Source organism: Mus caroli, chromosome 4 (assembly GCF_900094665.2).
Source record: "Mus caroli chromosome 4, CAROLI_EIJ_v1.1, whole genome shotgun sequence".
Classification (NCBI taxonomy): domain Eukaryota; kingdom Metazoa; phylum Chordata; class Mammalia; order Rodentia; family Muridae; genus Mus; species Mus caroli.
The window spans coordinates 109,867,073-109,879,429 of record NC_034573.1 but is presented as its reverse complement, the minus strand read 5'-3'; the positions used below and the strand labels follow the sequence as shown (position 1 = coordinate 109,879,429).

At 48.1% G+C, this 12,357-nt stretch overlaps 1 protein-coding gene across 6 annotated transcripts in view; it reads left to right on the top strand.

The window, feature by feature from the left end:
• The first annotated feature begins 1,710 nt into the window (after nt 1–1,710).
• Ppih (peptidylprolyl isomerase H) overlaps nt 1,711–12,357 on the top strand; it is a 21,228-nt gene continuing 10,581 nt past the window's right edge. For 3 of the 6 annotated variants that reach the window (XM_021159779.2, XM_021159781.2, XM_021159780.2), the window contains exons 1-9: nt 1,711–1,819; nt 1,996–2,060; nt 2,368–2,391; nt 2,658–2,702; nt 3,659–3,701; nt 5,135–5,227; nt 10,131–10,218; nt 10,874–10,914; nt 11,599–11,687. In XM_021159779.2, the coding sequence (XP_021015438.1) occupies nt 1,754–1,819; nt 1,996–2,060; nt 2,368–2,391; nt 2,658–2,702; nt 3,659–3,701; nt 5,135–5,227; nt 10,131–10,218; nt 10,874–10,914; nt 11,599–11,667 (534 nt within the window). In that variant the 5' untranslated portion in view covers nt 1,711–1,753 and the 3' untranslated portion in view covers nt 11,668–11,687. The other 3 variants (XR_003836484.1, XM_021159778.2, XM_029476658.1) reach the window with 3 other exon arrangements.

The window sequence follows — 12,357 nt, the reverse complement described above, 5'->3', positions numbered from 1 at the left end:
AACTGGGCAGTGGTGGTGCATGCCTTTAATCCCAGCACTTGAGAGGCAGAGGTAGGCAGATTTCTGAGTTTGAGGACAGCCTGGTCTACAGAGTGAGTTCCAGGACAGCCAGGGCAATACAGAGAAACCCTGTCTCAAAAAACCAAAAGCAAAAACAAAACAACAACAAAAAAAAAACAAACAAAAAACTTTAAAGGGTGTAACAACCAGGGCTGGAGAGATGGCTCAGTGGTTAAGAGCACTGACTGCTCTTCTGAAGGTCCTGAGATCAAATCCCAGCAACCACATGGTGGTTCACAACCATCAGTAATGAGATCTGATGCCCTCTTCTGGGGTGTCTGAAGACAGGTATAGTGTACTTACATATAATAAATATCTTTGGGCCGGAGCAAGCAGGAGAGAAAGAAAAAAAAGGGGGGGGGCAACTGAATGCCCTCCAAAACAGAGGCAGAAGGGTACTTGGTAAAAGTGGTATAAGAGATGAGCCCAGGTAGTGGCCAGCCTTTACTTCCTGGTCTTTGCTACTATCAGTGGCAAACAGCATTATAAATACACAGGTAGGCTTGTCTTAAATAGGCAAAGCCCCACACGATTTACTAGCCTAGAGACCCATCCCATGGGCAAACAACAATCCCTGAGACTATTGTGCTTGCAGACAGGAACCTAGCATGGCTGTCCTGAGAGACTCCACCCAGGAGCTGACTCAGGGATGCAGAGACCACAGCCAAACATCCGATGGAGGATGGAGCCGTGAGGGCCTTGGAGGGGATTGGAACTCCACAGGAAAACCAAGAGTCAACTAACTTTGACTCTTGGGGCTCTCAGAGACTGAACCACCAACCAAAGAGCATAGACAGGCTGGACCTAGCCCCCAACCCCACCTTCTCCAACACACGCAGGCGCGCGCGCACACGCACACACACACAACTTGGTCTTTCATGTGGGTCCCGAACAACTGGAGTAGGGGCTATCCCAAAAGCTGTTGCCCTGCTGTGGAATTCGTTTCTTCTGCTTGTCTGGACTCAGTGGGAGAGGATGAGGCCAGCCCTGCAGAGACTTGATGTGCTAGGGTGGAGGGAAAACCAGAGGGGGTCTCTACCCTCTCAGAGAAGAGAAGGAGTGGGTGGGGAAGCCAGGAGAGGCGGCAGCACTGGGGATGTAAATGGGAATTAAAAAATAAAAAATTTAGTCGGGCGTGGTGGCGCACGCCTTTAATCCCAGCACTCGGGAGGCAGAGGCAGGCGGATTTCTGAGTTCGAGGCCAGCCTGGTCTACAGAGTGAGTTCCAAGACAGCCAAGGCTACACAGAGAAACCCTGTCTCGAAAAACCAAAAAAAAAAAAAAAAAATTTACAGTCATAAAAAAAATAAATAAAATTACATTTCCAGCACCCGACTGAGCCAGGCTACAATAACAAACCATTTTAAAATATGGAAGGTGACTCAGGGGTCCTCCTCTCATGAGCTGTGACAGGGGACACCAAGTGTGACTGCTCAGGACATGCTGTCTGCAGAAGATTCATTCCTATTGCACTAATAACAGTCATGCGAGTGGGGAGCCCACAGACTTTGACAAAGATGCCTGCGCTTCCTTCCCTCAGCTCCGCCAAACAGTACCATTCCCAACAACCTCAGCGCGCGCCACACTTCCGGGGCGGGGCGCAACCTCGGTCCGTTTCCTCTGCGTCTGCACTTCGGATGAAGTTCGCCGGACCTGCCACCGGAAGCTGGGCTTCTACTTCCGGGTCAAAGCCATGGCGGTGGCAAATTCAAGTCCAGTCAATCCAGTGGTCTTCTTCGATGTCAGCATTGGCGGCCAGGTGAGGTGCGGGCGGCCTAGCGGGCCCGTGCGGGTTGGATGGCCTCGGGTAAGGGAGGCGGCCCCTTCTAGCCCTCCCGAGACCGGCTGGGCCAGGCGGCGGAGGGAGGTGGCAGCTTCCGAGCTGCGTGGACAGCGGTCGTGAGCTGAGTATTGCGTCTCCCGTTTCTTCTGCAGGAAGTTGGTCGCATGAAGATCGAGCTCTTTGCAGACGTGGTGCCTAAGACGGCAGAGAACTTTAGGTAAGAGTATGCTCCAAGTGAACCAGAGCTTAGCCCGAAGCCGGCCTCCGGTCGGTCTTTGCCGTGTCTGCCTCTGTCCATCTATTCATCGCCTTGCAGCTCTGTGCTTTGGGTATTGCACTGGCCAAACAGCTACCGACTTTGACGGATCCCATATCAACTTATATCACTAGTATACCTGCCCTGACATCCGCCCGATCAGTTAGTTGGCAGACATACTGGCCCCAGTGTTTGAACTCGCCTCTCCAGAGATTAGAGGTGCTTCAAGCTGTGATGGCTGAATCGTTTGCTCTCTCTTTCCTTTTAGGCAATTCTGCACCGGAGAGTTCAGGTCAGTCTCACATGTGTTTGACTCCTCCTCCTACTCCTGAAGGGGTGCCCTGGATGTTTGGTGAGGGTATTGGAGAACCATGAACAGGGCTTGAGTAATGGAAGATGATATGCAGAGAGAGAGAGTGACGCCTTGAATGGGTTCTTTCTCTCTCTTCTCCCCCTCCAGATCTTAGTGAGAGCCCTTTTAGCCTCTGGTGTATCCTAAATGGGAAAGACCCACCATTGTTTTTCCTCATTCCAAGCCTCTTCCTTCTTTGTTTACAGAAAAGATGGCGTTCCGATAGGATACAAAGGAAGCACCTTCCACAGGTAAGGAAGGTTTTTGGGAAACTGGAAATGTAGTCATTGCTTGGTATCTGTACAGGTAGCCCTGCACACCTGAGTTCAAACTCTGAGGCTTACGGCTGTTGTTTTAAATGGCATGTTCGGGGCTGCGGCTGTAGCTCGGTGGTAGAGAATTGGCCCAGCATTCATAAGGCCCTGGATTTGGTACTGAACACCATGAAGCCTGTGCACAGCGCCTTAAGTCATCCCTGACTTGATGGAATACTGTATTGCAGAAACGATGCCAAGGAAAGCATGCTGTACCCTTTCAGTACCTGCTCAGTACAGGTGCGTGGCCACGTGCTCCCGGAGGTCTAAGCTCAGATCCTTAGGCTGCCACAGCAAGCACTTCACCCGCTGACCCATCTCCCTGGCGCCAGGTCAGGACTTCAGCAGAGGCTTTGCTAGTTACCGTTGCTAGGCAGTCATCTGTAGGAACCTGGCTTTCATGATATATTTACTTATTTTTTGTTAGAGTTTGACAGAAGTTGCTCCATTCTAATCCTGAAAATGTCCATGTCTCCCACATCAAGGGCTTTAAAGCTACGGTCTGTAGCCCTCCCTAGCATTCTTGTGAAGTAGTATGTGTTTTCCGAGTTCTTCAAGGAAGGCTAAGCAAAGCGAAGGGCCATACCTGGTGTACTAGCTAACACCATCGAGTCTCTGTGTGTGCAGTAGTCCATTCACCTAGATTTGCTGTTGTTCTTTTCCCCCAAATTGCAGTAAGCCCTGGACATGATTTTTTCCTTTGGTGACTGTTGGTGATTCTAGCCTGCCAGGTTTCAGCCCCTTTCTGATGTTCAGGTGCAAACTCAGGCACCTAAGGTCAACTCAGAGATGCCTCTGAGTTAAAACTGTGCTTGCTCACCCTTTTCTAAGCCTCAGTGATTGATCCACTGGATCTTTCCTCAGGATGTTTTTTTTTTTTAACTCTGTTTCAGGGTCATAAAGGATTTCATGATTCAGGGTGGAGATTTTGTTAATGTAAGTACTACTTCTTTTCTTTGTTATTTTTTTCTGGCAGGGCCCTCGTCTTGAGACTTAAGAACAATAGCTAAGTTAAGTGGAGAGGGCATGGGATGAACTGTAGAGTTGCTGACTACCACTGACTGTGTCCTTAGAACACATAACAATACTCTACTGAACCATAAACTTGCACTTTCCAAACCCTAGCTGTTTGTAATTAGAAACTGGACTTTGCTGGCATACCTGTAGGTGATCTGAGACGGTCCACATTCATTGTCCACAGAAAACTTTGAAATTGACTGCAGTTTTTCCCTCAAAAGGAAGGGAGCTGACTGCTTCTGTCTCCCATTTTTCCTTCCACATCTGCACATCTTCTGTCACTGTCTAAAAAGTCTAGTTTTTTGTTGGATTGCTTTGGGGGGGTAGGGGCCGGTCTTTCTTTCTCTTTTCCTTTTGAAAGCTAAGGTATTAATCACAAGCTGGTTAGCAAGCAAGGGATCAGATCAGGAGAGACAAGAAGTTTAAAGGGTGTTTGCTCTGCTTGCTGAGGTAGCCCAGCCGATCCATTCTTCACAAAACAACCATGACTGTTGGTGTCTCCATCCTAGCCCTGGACTGTGGTCAATAAGCTAGAATATTTCTTTCTTCAACCAGCTCTTTCCTTACCTACCCACCTTTGTGCATGCTGTCTCCTTGCTGTTAGCATTGTTTATGTGGGTATGTTACTAAGTCCTTTTGTCTGAGAGATGTTCTTACTCCCATCAGTTGTAAATTTAGTTAGATTTTTGTGAGTCTTTAGAGATCTTCCTCCTACACAGGGTTGCAGTGGCAGGCTTCAGGCTGAATCCTGCTTCTACTTAGGCTGCATTTTAACTATGTAATACTACTGGGAAATCTGGGGGACTGGAGAGATGGCTCAGCAGTTACACTGTTGACTCTTCAGAAGACCCAGGTTTGATTCCCAGCATCTACATAGCCATCTGTAACTCCAGCTCCATGAATCTGAAAAACAAACACAGGAGGGTTGTGGGCAGAAAGCGAAGGGGCAGTGATGTGATTATAATCCCCAAAAACCTAAAATAAATTTTTAAATAATAATAAATGAATTTTTAAAAGGAAAAAAAGAGCTGGGCTTAAAGTGCAACAGTGTTTCTCCACACATCCAGTGTGTGTGTGTGTGTGTGTGGTGTGGGAGTGCACACACGTGCTCAAGAGCATGCAGGTGTATAAGCCCATGGATGTGGGGGCCAGAGGCAGACATCTGGTGTTCTCTGTCAGTCACTACCTTACTACCTGGAGACAAGGTTTCACTAGATGAGAAGCTGCTTGGTTCAGCTAGGGCAGCTGGCTGGCTAGCTCCCCTTAGCACTGCACCATTCTCCCTGGCCTTATCATCTGGTTTCCAGGGTGTGCAGCACTCCAGGCCTCTGATATGTCTCTTTTCTACTCAGGGCGATGGCACTGGAGTCGCCAGTATTTACCGGGGTCCATTTGCGGATGAAAATTTTAAACTTAGACACTCTGCTCCAGGTCTGCTTTCCATGGTAAGTGAGGTTCGGTTAAGATTTGGGGTTAGGCCGGGCGTGGTGGCGCACGCCTTTAATCCCAGCACTCGGGAGGCAGAGGCAGGCGGATTTCTGAGTTCGAGGCCAGCCTGGTCTACAAAGNGCCTGGTCTACAAAGTGAGTTCCAGGACAGCCAGGGCTACACAGAGAAACCCTGTCTCGAAAAACCAAAAAAAAAAAAAAAAAAAAAAAGATTTGGGGTTAGATCAATGGCTGGTTTCTGGTGCTTTGTTGAGGCTTAGGTCTGTCTCTTGGAATCAGGCCTCACCTGCACCTAGCCCTCCTCCTTCCCTAGTGTGGTTTGATTCTGTTGGGCAGGTGCTAACAGCTGTGGAAAACACTGAGCTCTGACTTGGGCCTTTGTTTGCACCAAGCCTGGCTTTAGCCTCGGTGTTGTGCAGGCTTCCAAGGCAGGTGCTCACCTGCGTGTGGCCCTGGTTGCCGTGATTCACTCACCACCATCGTGACCACACACATGCTTTCTCCCTCTCCAAGCTCATCCTTTCTATCTCCACATCTTGATATCTCTCCCCCACTCCTGGCCCTGCTCAGACTCCCTCGTACCTTCATCCAGCTCAGCTCTGCTCATTGCTTGCCCACTTCACCTTGCTCATTCTCTTCCCTCTTTTTCCCTTACTCACCCCTCTTGCCTCCACTTCCCACCCCTGCTTTACCCATCCTGCTATCAATGTCCCAATCCTTATCTCCTGGGTCCCAGTATTTACGTGGATATTCTCTCTCCTGCTCACCTACTCTGCACTCATCTTCTCAGGCATTTATGAACTGAAAGATTCCATCACAGCTGCTCCATGCCAGGCCTCAGGGCAAAGCATAAGGCCATAAACATGCTCCCCACCATTGTGACATGTAGTGTCTAACTACAAACGAACATGCAGGTCACCAGCCCCGTATAAAATAGTTCACACCAGCAGTGTAGTAAGTGAGGGCACCTCAGGGCACATGAAAGGACCCTAATGGCCTAGAGAAAGCCTTCCAAGAGGAGAAAGATATGAGTCTTTAAGGAATTCTGTAGCTGACTCCCTGAGAGGAGAGTGTTTCGGGTCTATTGGATAGACTGCAAAAATCCCAGCCCACACAGAAACACAGTGATATAGTCAGGGATGGGACAGGTGGGGTTTGCTTGACTCTGTTCTGTTTGTGTAGTGCTGGAGATTGAGCCCAAGGTCTCATGCATAATAGGCTGTGTCCTGCCCAGCCCTTTGCAACTCTTTATTCTTTTTGTTTTGAGACAGGATCTGACCGTGTAACTCTGACTGGCATGAAACTTGGTATATAGACAACGCTGGCTTCAAACTCAAATAGATCTACTTGCCTCTATTTCCCAAGGGCCACCACACTCAGCTTATTTGTTATTATTGTGAATTTATGCGTATGCGTTATGTTGAGGGTGTTTATTTCCAGTGTGTGGGTATGTGGAGGTCAGAGGACAAGTTTTGGAAGTCAGAGGACAAGTTTTGGAAGTCAGTTCTCTCCTCTCTCTTTTACCTGGATTCTAGGGGTTAAGCTCAGGTTGTCAACTCTTTTACTCTCTGACCCTCTGGCCAGCCTCTCAGCCCTCTTTCTGCTTTTTTCATTTGAGTCAGGATCCCACTCCGCTGCTTAAGGTGGCCTTGAAGTCATTCTGTATCCCAGGGAGATCCTGAGCTCAACAGTCCTCAGCCTCAGCCACCAAAGGAGTTGGGTTTACAGGCCTGCACCAGCATCATCTGTGGCATGGTTGTCTTGGCTTCCTTCACCTTGTGAGTTCTTCAAAGGCAGGGGCAGATCTCTTGATCTCAAGGCCCTCTCACTTGCCACAGAAAGATGCAAAGGAGTGACAGAACAGTTACGAGAACGACAGCTAAGAGCGATTGGGTGCTTACAGCACCTTCCCTGTCTTAATTCATTTTAATGAGACAATGAGCAAACTGAGGCCCAGGCAGGTTGTATCCCATAGCCACTGGTGGGGTTCTGGGTTCAGTCTGTGTCATCTACTGTAGGGCTATTCCCTGAACATGAGCTGCACCACCAGAAAGGAAGAATAACGATGTGTCCACGGGAGGACACAGAGGGAGGGTCCCTGAGCCACACAGAAGTTTTGTATGACTGTTACCGTGTTTGTTTGCAGCAGAGTAGAGGTAGATGGAATGTGTGTCCTGCAAATTGTGCCCATTCCCGAGCAGTAGACTACTCTAGCTGGCTTGTGATGGGCAGGAGGGAGTTCTTCCTTTCATACGTGAGAGGCTCAGGAATATATGTGCAAACATCACATGATCTCACTGTGTAGCCCTGATTGACCTGGAAGCTCCATAGATCAAACTGGCTTCCCTCTGCTTCCATCCTCCCGCTTCTGTCTCCTGGATGGTTAGATTGTTAGTATGTGTGAGGACCCAAGCTCAGTTCCCAGCATGGTTAAAGACCAGAAAGATGAGAGTGATTTCCAGCCCCAGGTGACATCCACTGCTTCATGCGTAAACACAGAACTGAGTCATTACTCATTTCAGAGTCGTTAGTAGTGGTGCTGTGTAAAATCTGTCCCATCAGTACCCCACCCCCCAGGCTGCCATTGACGTCTCCACAGTAGTGGTCTATGAAACCAGGATGGCCTTGAACTTGTGGTTCTCTTCCCTCTGTCTCACAATTTTGGGGTTATAGTCATGGGTGCCTATGCCCAGCTTTGTGTGTCTTTGAGTGATAGCACTTTCATTTTTCTATTTCTTGTCTCCCTTTCCGCCCCCCCCCCCCCAAAATCTTGGTGTAGTTACATGGACACTGTTGTAAGGCAGCACTGCTGGAGCTCAATGTCGGTTTGAGACATGAAAGTGGATTTAGCAACAGGCAGTTTTATACTATGTTATTGAGTACATTAGGTAAAGTTTATTTTGAAACTGGCCATGGTGCATATGCCTGATCTCTGTACTTGCAAGACTGAGGCAAAAGGATCTTGAGTTGAGGACAGTTCTGTCTCAGGACCGGGCGTACGGTCAGTGCTAAAGTGTTGCCCAGTGTGTATAAGGCCTTAAGTGCCACAAAACAGGGAGACAACGCTGTTGTGGTAGCTTATTTTCTAAAACTCAGGAGGCTGGTCTCTACAAGTTTGATGGTTTGGTGCCAGCCTGGGCTACAGAAATGAGACCCTATTTGTTGGGAGGGGTGGGGGACAAAACAAAATGAGCCTGCCTCTGAACAGAGTTTCTAGGAAAGAAAGAGGAAGAGATGTGGCTACAAAGTTTCAGACTCTCAGCAGGCCTGGGGTGGGGCTCAGTTGCATGAGTGCCCAAGCGGCTTGCAGGAAGCCCTGGGTTGTTTCCAGAACTGCATAAAATCAGCATGATGCATAAGCCAGCACCTGAGGCAGGAGGATCAGGACTGTGCACATAATGAGTTCCAGGACTGTTTCAGTTACATGAGACTTTGTCTCAACCCCCTCTCCCCTCAATAAAACGAAAAAGTAAAATTCAGCAGTGAAAGATTTGGGACAGTGAGGGGCTGGAAAGATTGCTCGGCAGTAAGATAATTTCTGTTCTTGCAGAGGACCCAAGTTTGCGTCCCAGCAGCACGTCAGGCTGCTAAGAGCTGCTACCGAGGATCCTGCATGAATGTGGTGCACATAAGGTTACCACAGGCACACACATATACAAGTAAATAAGTTTTAATACATTGCAAAACCACTTCAAACAGCTGGTTTCGTAGATAATGTGTCTCTTAGCTGGTAACTAATTTGTAAGTATGATCCAGTTGTAACTGATTTGCAGCTAACTACATAAGTCCTGTAAGGAGGGAAAGAGGTGTGACAAGCTAGCTCAGCAAGGAATGACAAGGGATAAAGGCACTGCTGCAGGTCCATGTCAAGTCAGAAGTGGAGAACTAACTCCACACGCCATTCTCTGACCTCATACACCAGGTCCATGGACACAAGTGTGCGAGCGAGCACTTACACACTCAACACACACGTTTTAAAAATTTAAAAGAAGCCGGACAGTGGTGGCACACGTCTTTAATCCCAGCACTTGGGAGGCAGAGGCAGGCAGATTTCTGAGTTCGAGGCCAGCCTGGTCTACAGAGTGAGTTCCAGAGAAACCCTGTCTCGAAAACAAACAAACAAACAAACAAAAATTTAAAAGAGCTAGGTAGTGGTAGCACACACCTTTAACTCCAATACTTGGGAAGCAGAGGCAGGTGGATCTCTGAGGTCAAGGCCAGCACGGTTTGCCAGATAGAAACTACAGAGCTAGTTCCAGGATAGCTAGAGCTATACGAAGAAGCCTTGTCTCGAAAAGCCAGAGAGAGAGAGAGAGGGAAAGAGTTTGAGAAAGAGAGAAAAGAAAAAGGGAGGGAACCATTTGAGGAGAAGTGAAGGCACCAGCTAGAAAGATGAGAGGGTCTAGGGGAAGAGAATAAGAACAAAATGTTATATATAATATGTGTATCGTTATATAAAATATATGTTTATGTATGTATTATACATATTATATATTTGCTATAATTAAAGCTTTTACTTTGTATGCCAACCTGAAAACTTAAGTAAATCATGTGTTTGCTTGTTTTAGATGAGCAGTCATTCCTATTACAAACCTCACACTGGGGCTTGGTGGGTAAAGGAGCTTATCACCCATCTGATGGCCTGAGTTCAGTCCCAGGACCCATGTGATGGAAGGAGAGACTGGCTCCTATAAAACTTTACACTAAGATGACTGTGCATTGATGAAAGAATTTAGAGTCTCGGGGGTGGGGACTCTGCATCCTACTCATCCTATGTCCTTGTCTAGGCCTGGGCTCATAATAGGTGCTCAGTTAGGTTGTAGTTAGAGCTTCAGACTTTGTGGGAAATCACCTACAGTGGCCAGAGAAACTTAATGTAGGTGTATTTTGTGTCTATCAGGCAAACAGTGGTCCCAGTACAAATGGCTGCCAGTTCTTTATCACGTGTTCTAAGTGTGATTGGCTGGATGGAAAGCATGTAGTGTTTGGTAAGTCTTACTCCCGTTCCATTGTCTCAATCACTTGGGCCTGCCACAGAATCCAGTCTCAACACCCACTGGATGTGCTCAGCTGCTGTAGCTACTCTAGGCTAGGGCATGTGGACGTGGTGGGGATGGTAGGACAGATGGACATGGTGGGGATGGCAGGACAGATGGACATGGGGATTGGCTAGAACTCCGGAAAGACAAGAGTATCTCTCTTTTTTTTAAGATTTATTATTATATCTAAGTACACTGTAGCTGTCTTCAGATGCACCAGAAGAGGGCATCAGATCTCATTACAGATGGTTGTGAGCCACTATGTGGTTGCTAGGAATTGAACTCAGGACCTTCGGAAGAGCAGTCAGTGCTCTTAACCACTGAGCCATCTCTCCAGCCCGAGTATCTCAATAAGTACTCGTGAAATAAATAATAAATGCCCTAGAGGTAGCATGGAGGAGTGGGGCTTGGGGGTCACTTATATTCAAGCCTGTTCTCTGTGTAGATTTCCCATGACTTTGGGTGAGTAAGCTCACCTCACCTCACCTTAGCTTCCTTGCGTTGTAAGGGGATCTGATGAGATGCTAAGGGAACATGGTCCCTGGGAGCTGGAAAACACAGTGATCACACCAAGAAGGGAGCCTTACTTAATGTTCTTCTGCAGGAAAAATCATTGACGGACTTCTAGTGATGAGGAAGATCGAGGTAGGTCCTGATGGGTGTCCTGAGTCTTTGTGGTCAGGGGTCTCATGCCTATTACCGAGGAGCCGGTTTTCTAGACCGTCTGTCCCTGTTCATAGTTCCAGGCTCCTTTGGGAAAGAGAGTTCAAGCTTGGACCCATTCACTAACCTGCCCAGCACTTACTGGGACTTTGGCTCTGATCCTGATGCCCACTGAATAAAATTCCACTTCTTGGCATTGCATTCGAATCCTTTGTGACCTGGTACCCTGCCTGCCCCTCCGTGGCCCCTCCGTGACCCCTTCTGCCACTGTCTCCTCTGGTCCGGTGTCATCAAGCTCCTGACTCTTTTCTAAGGAGGTCCTACAAGTGCGTGCCTCCTAAGCCTTGGCTCCAACACTTCTCTTTACCTAAAGAATTCCTCCTTGGGATCTTACCTCTGGTCCCTGGCCCAGTTCCAATGTCCCTTCTTCTGTGTCTCCCCTCCGTAAGCTGGATCCCTTCAGTGTTCTTCTAACTTGCATGATTCCATTGTGGGCTGTGGCCTCTCATTGTTCCTTTTCTCCTTGATCTGTTATATTTTACTGTCTGTCAGGACACACTCCTTACATCAGCCTAACCTTGGACCTTTCCATAGGAGATGAAAGGTGCCATGAGGCACTGGGTAAGTGCCTGAGTGCATTTCATGATCTTGTGCTTTGTTTTCTAGAATGTTCCCACAGGCCCCAACAATAAGCCCAAACTGCCAGTGGTGATCTCACAGTGTGGGGAAATGTAATCTAGACAAGACGGAACCAGGTACGTGTCCTCTTCTTCCTGGCTCGGAAAAAGAGTCATGGCTTGAGGGAGACTTTCTACCCAAAGATGTGGACTGAGTCCATTTCCTCTGCATGTGTGCTGGGCACAAGCACTCCTGCAGAGCAAGTTTCCTCAACTGTCAGGAGAGGGTGTCAACCTTGGGGTCATTGTGACAAGCAAAAAAGGGTGGAGATTGGGAATACTCCCCTTTTTACTGGTTCATACAGTGTCCCCCTGAAAAGGAACCCCTTGCATTGGGACCAACCTGGGGAGCCAGGAGATATGTGCTATGCCATCCTCAGAACTGACACTGTTGTCCAGCCTTGGAGGTGTGAGCCTCATATGCCACTTTTTTACTTTCATAGCCATTCCTCCTAGCACTTGCCACTGGCTGCTTTGCACTGGGGCTTTCTGGAAAAGAATTGAGAGGCACTCCCAGGAGAGACAACACGTTCCTAGAGGTGAAAGCTAGTAATGCAAGTGACTTGTGTGCTTTGGGAGCATGGGTCAGTCCACCTCTGGAAGGAGTCCTGGCATTGTGTTTGCCTTTAAATTTTTTTCTTTTTTTTTTGGTTTTTTCGAGACAGGGTTTCTCTGTATAGCCCTGGCTGTCCTGGAACTCACTTTGTAGACCAGGCTGGCCTCGAACTCAGAAATCCGCCTGCCTCTG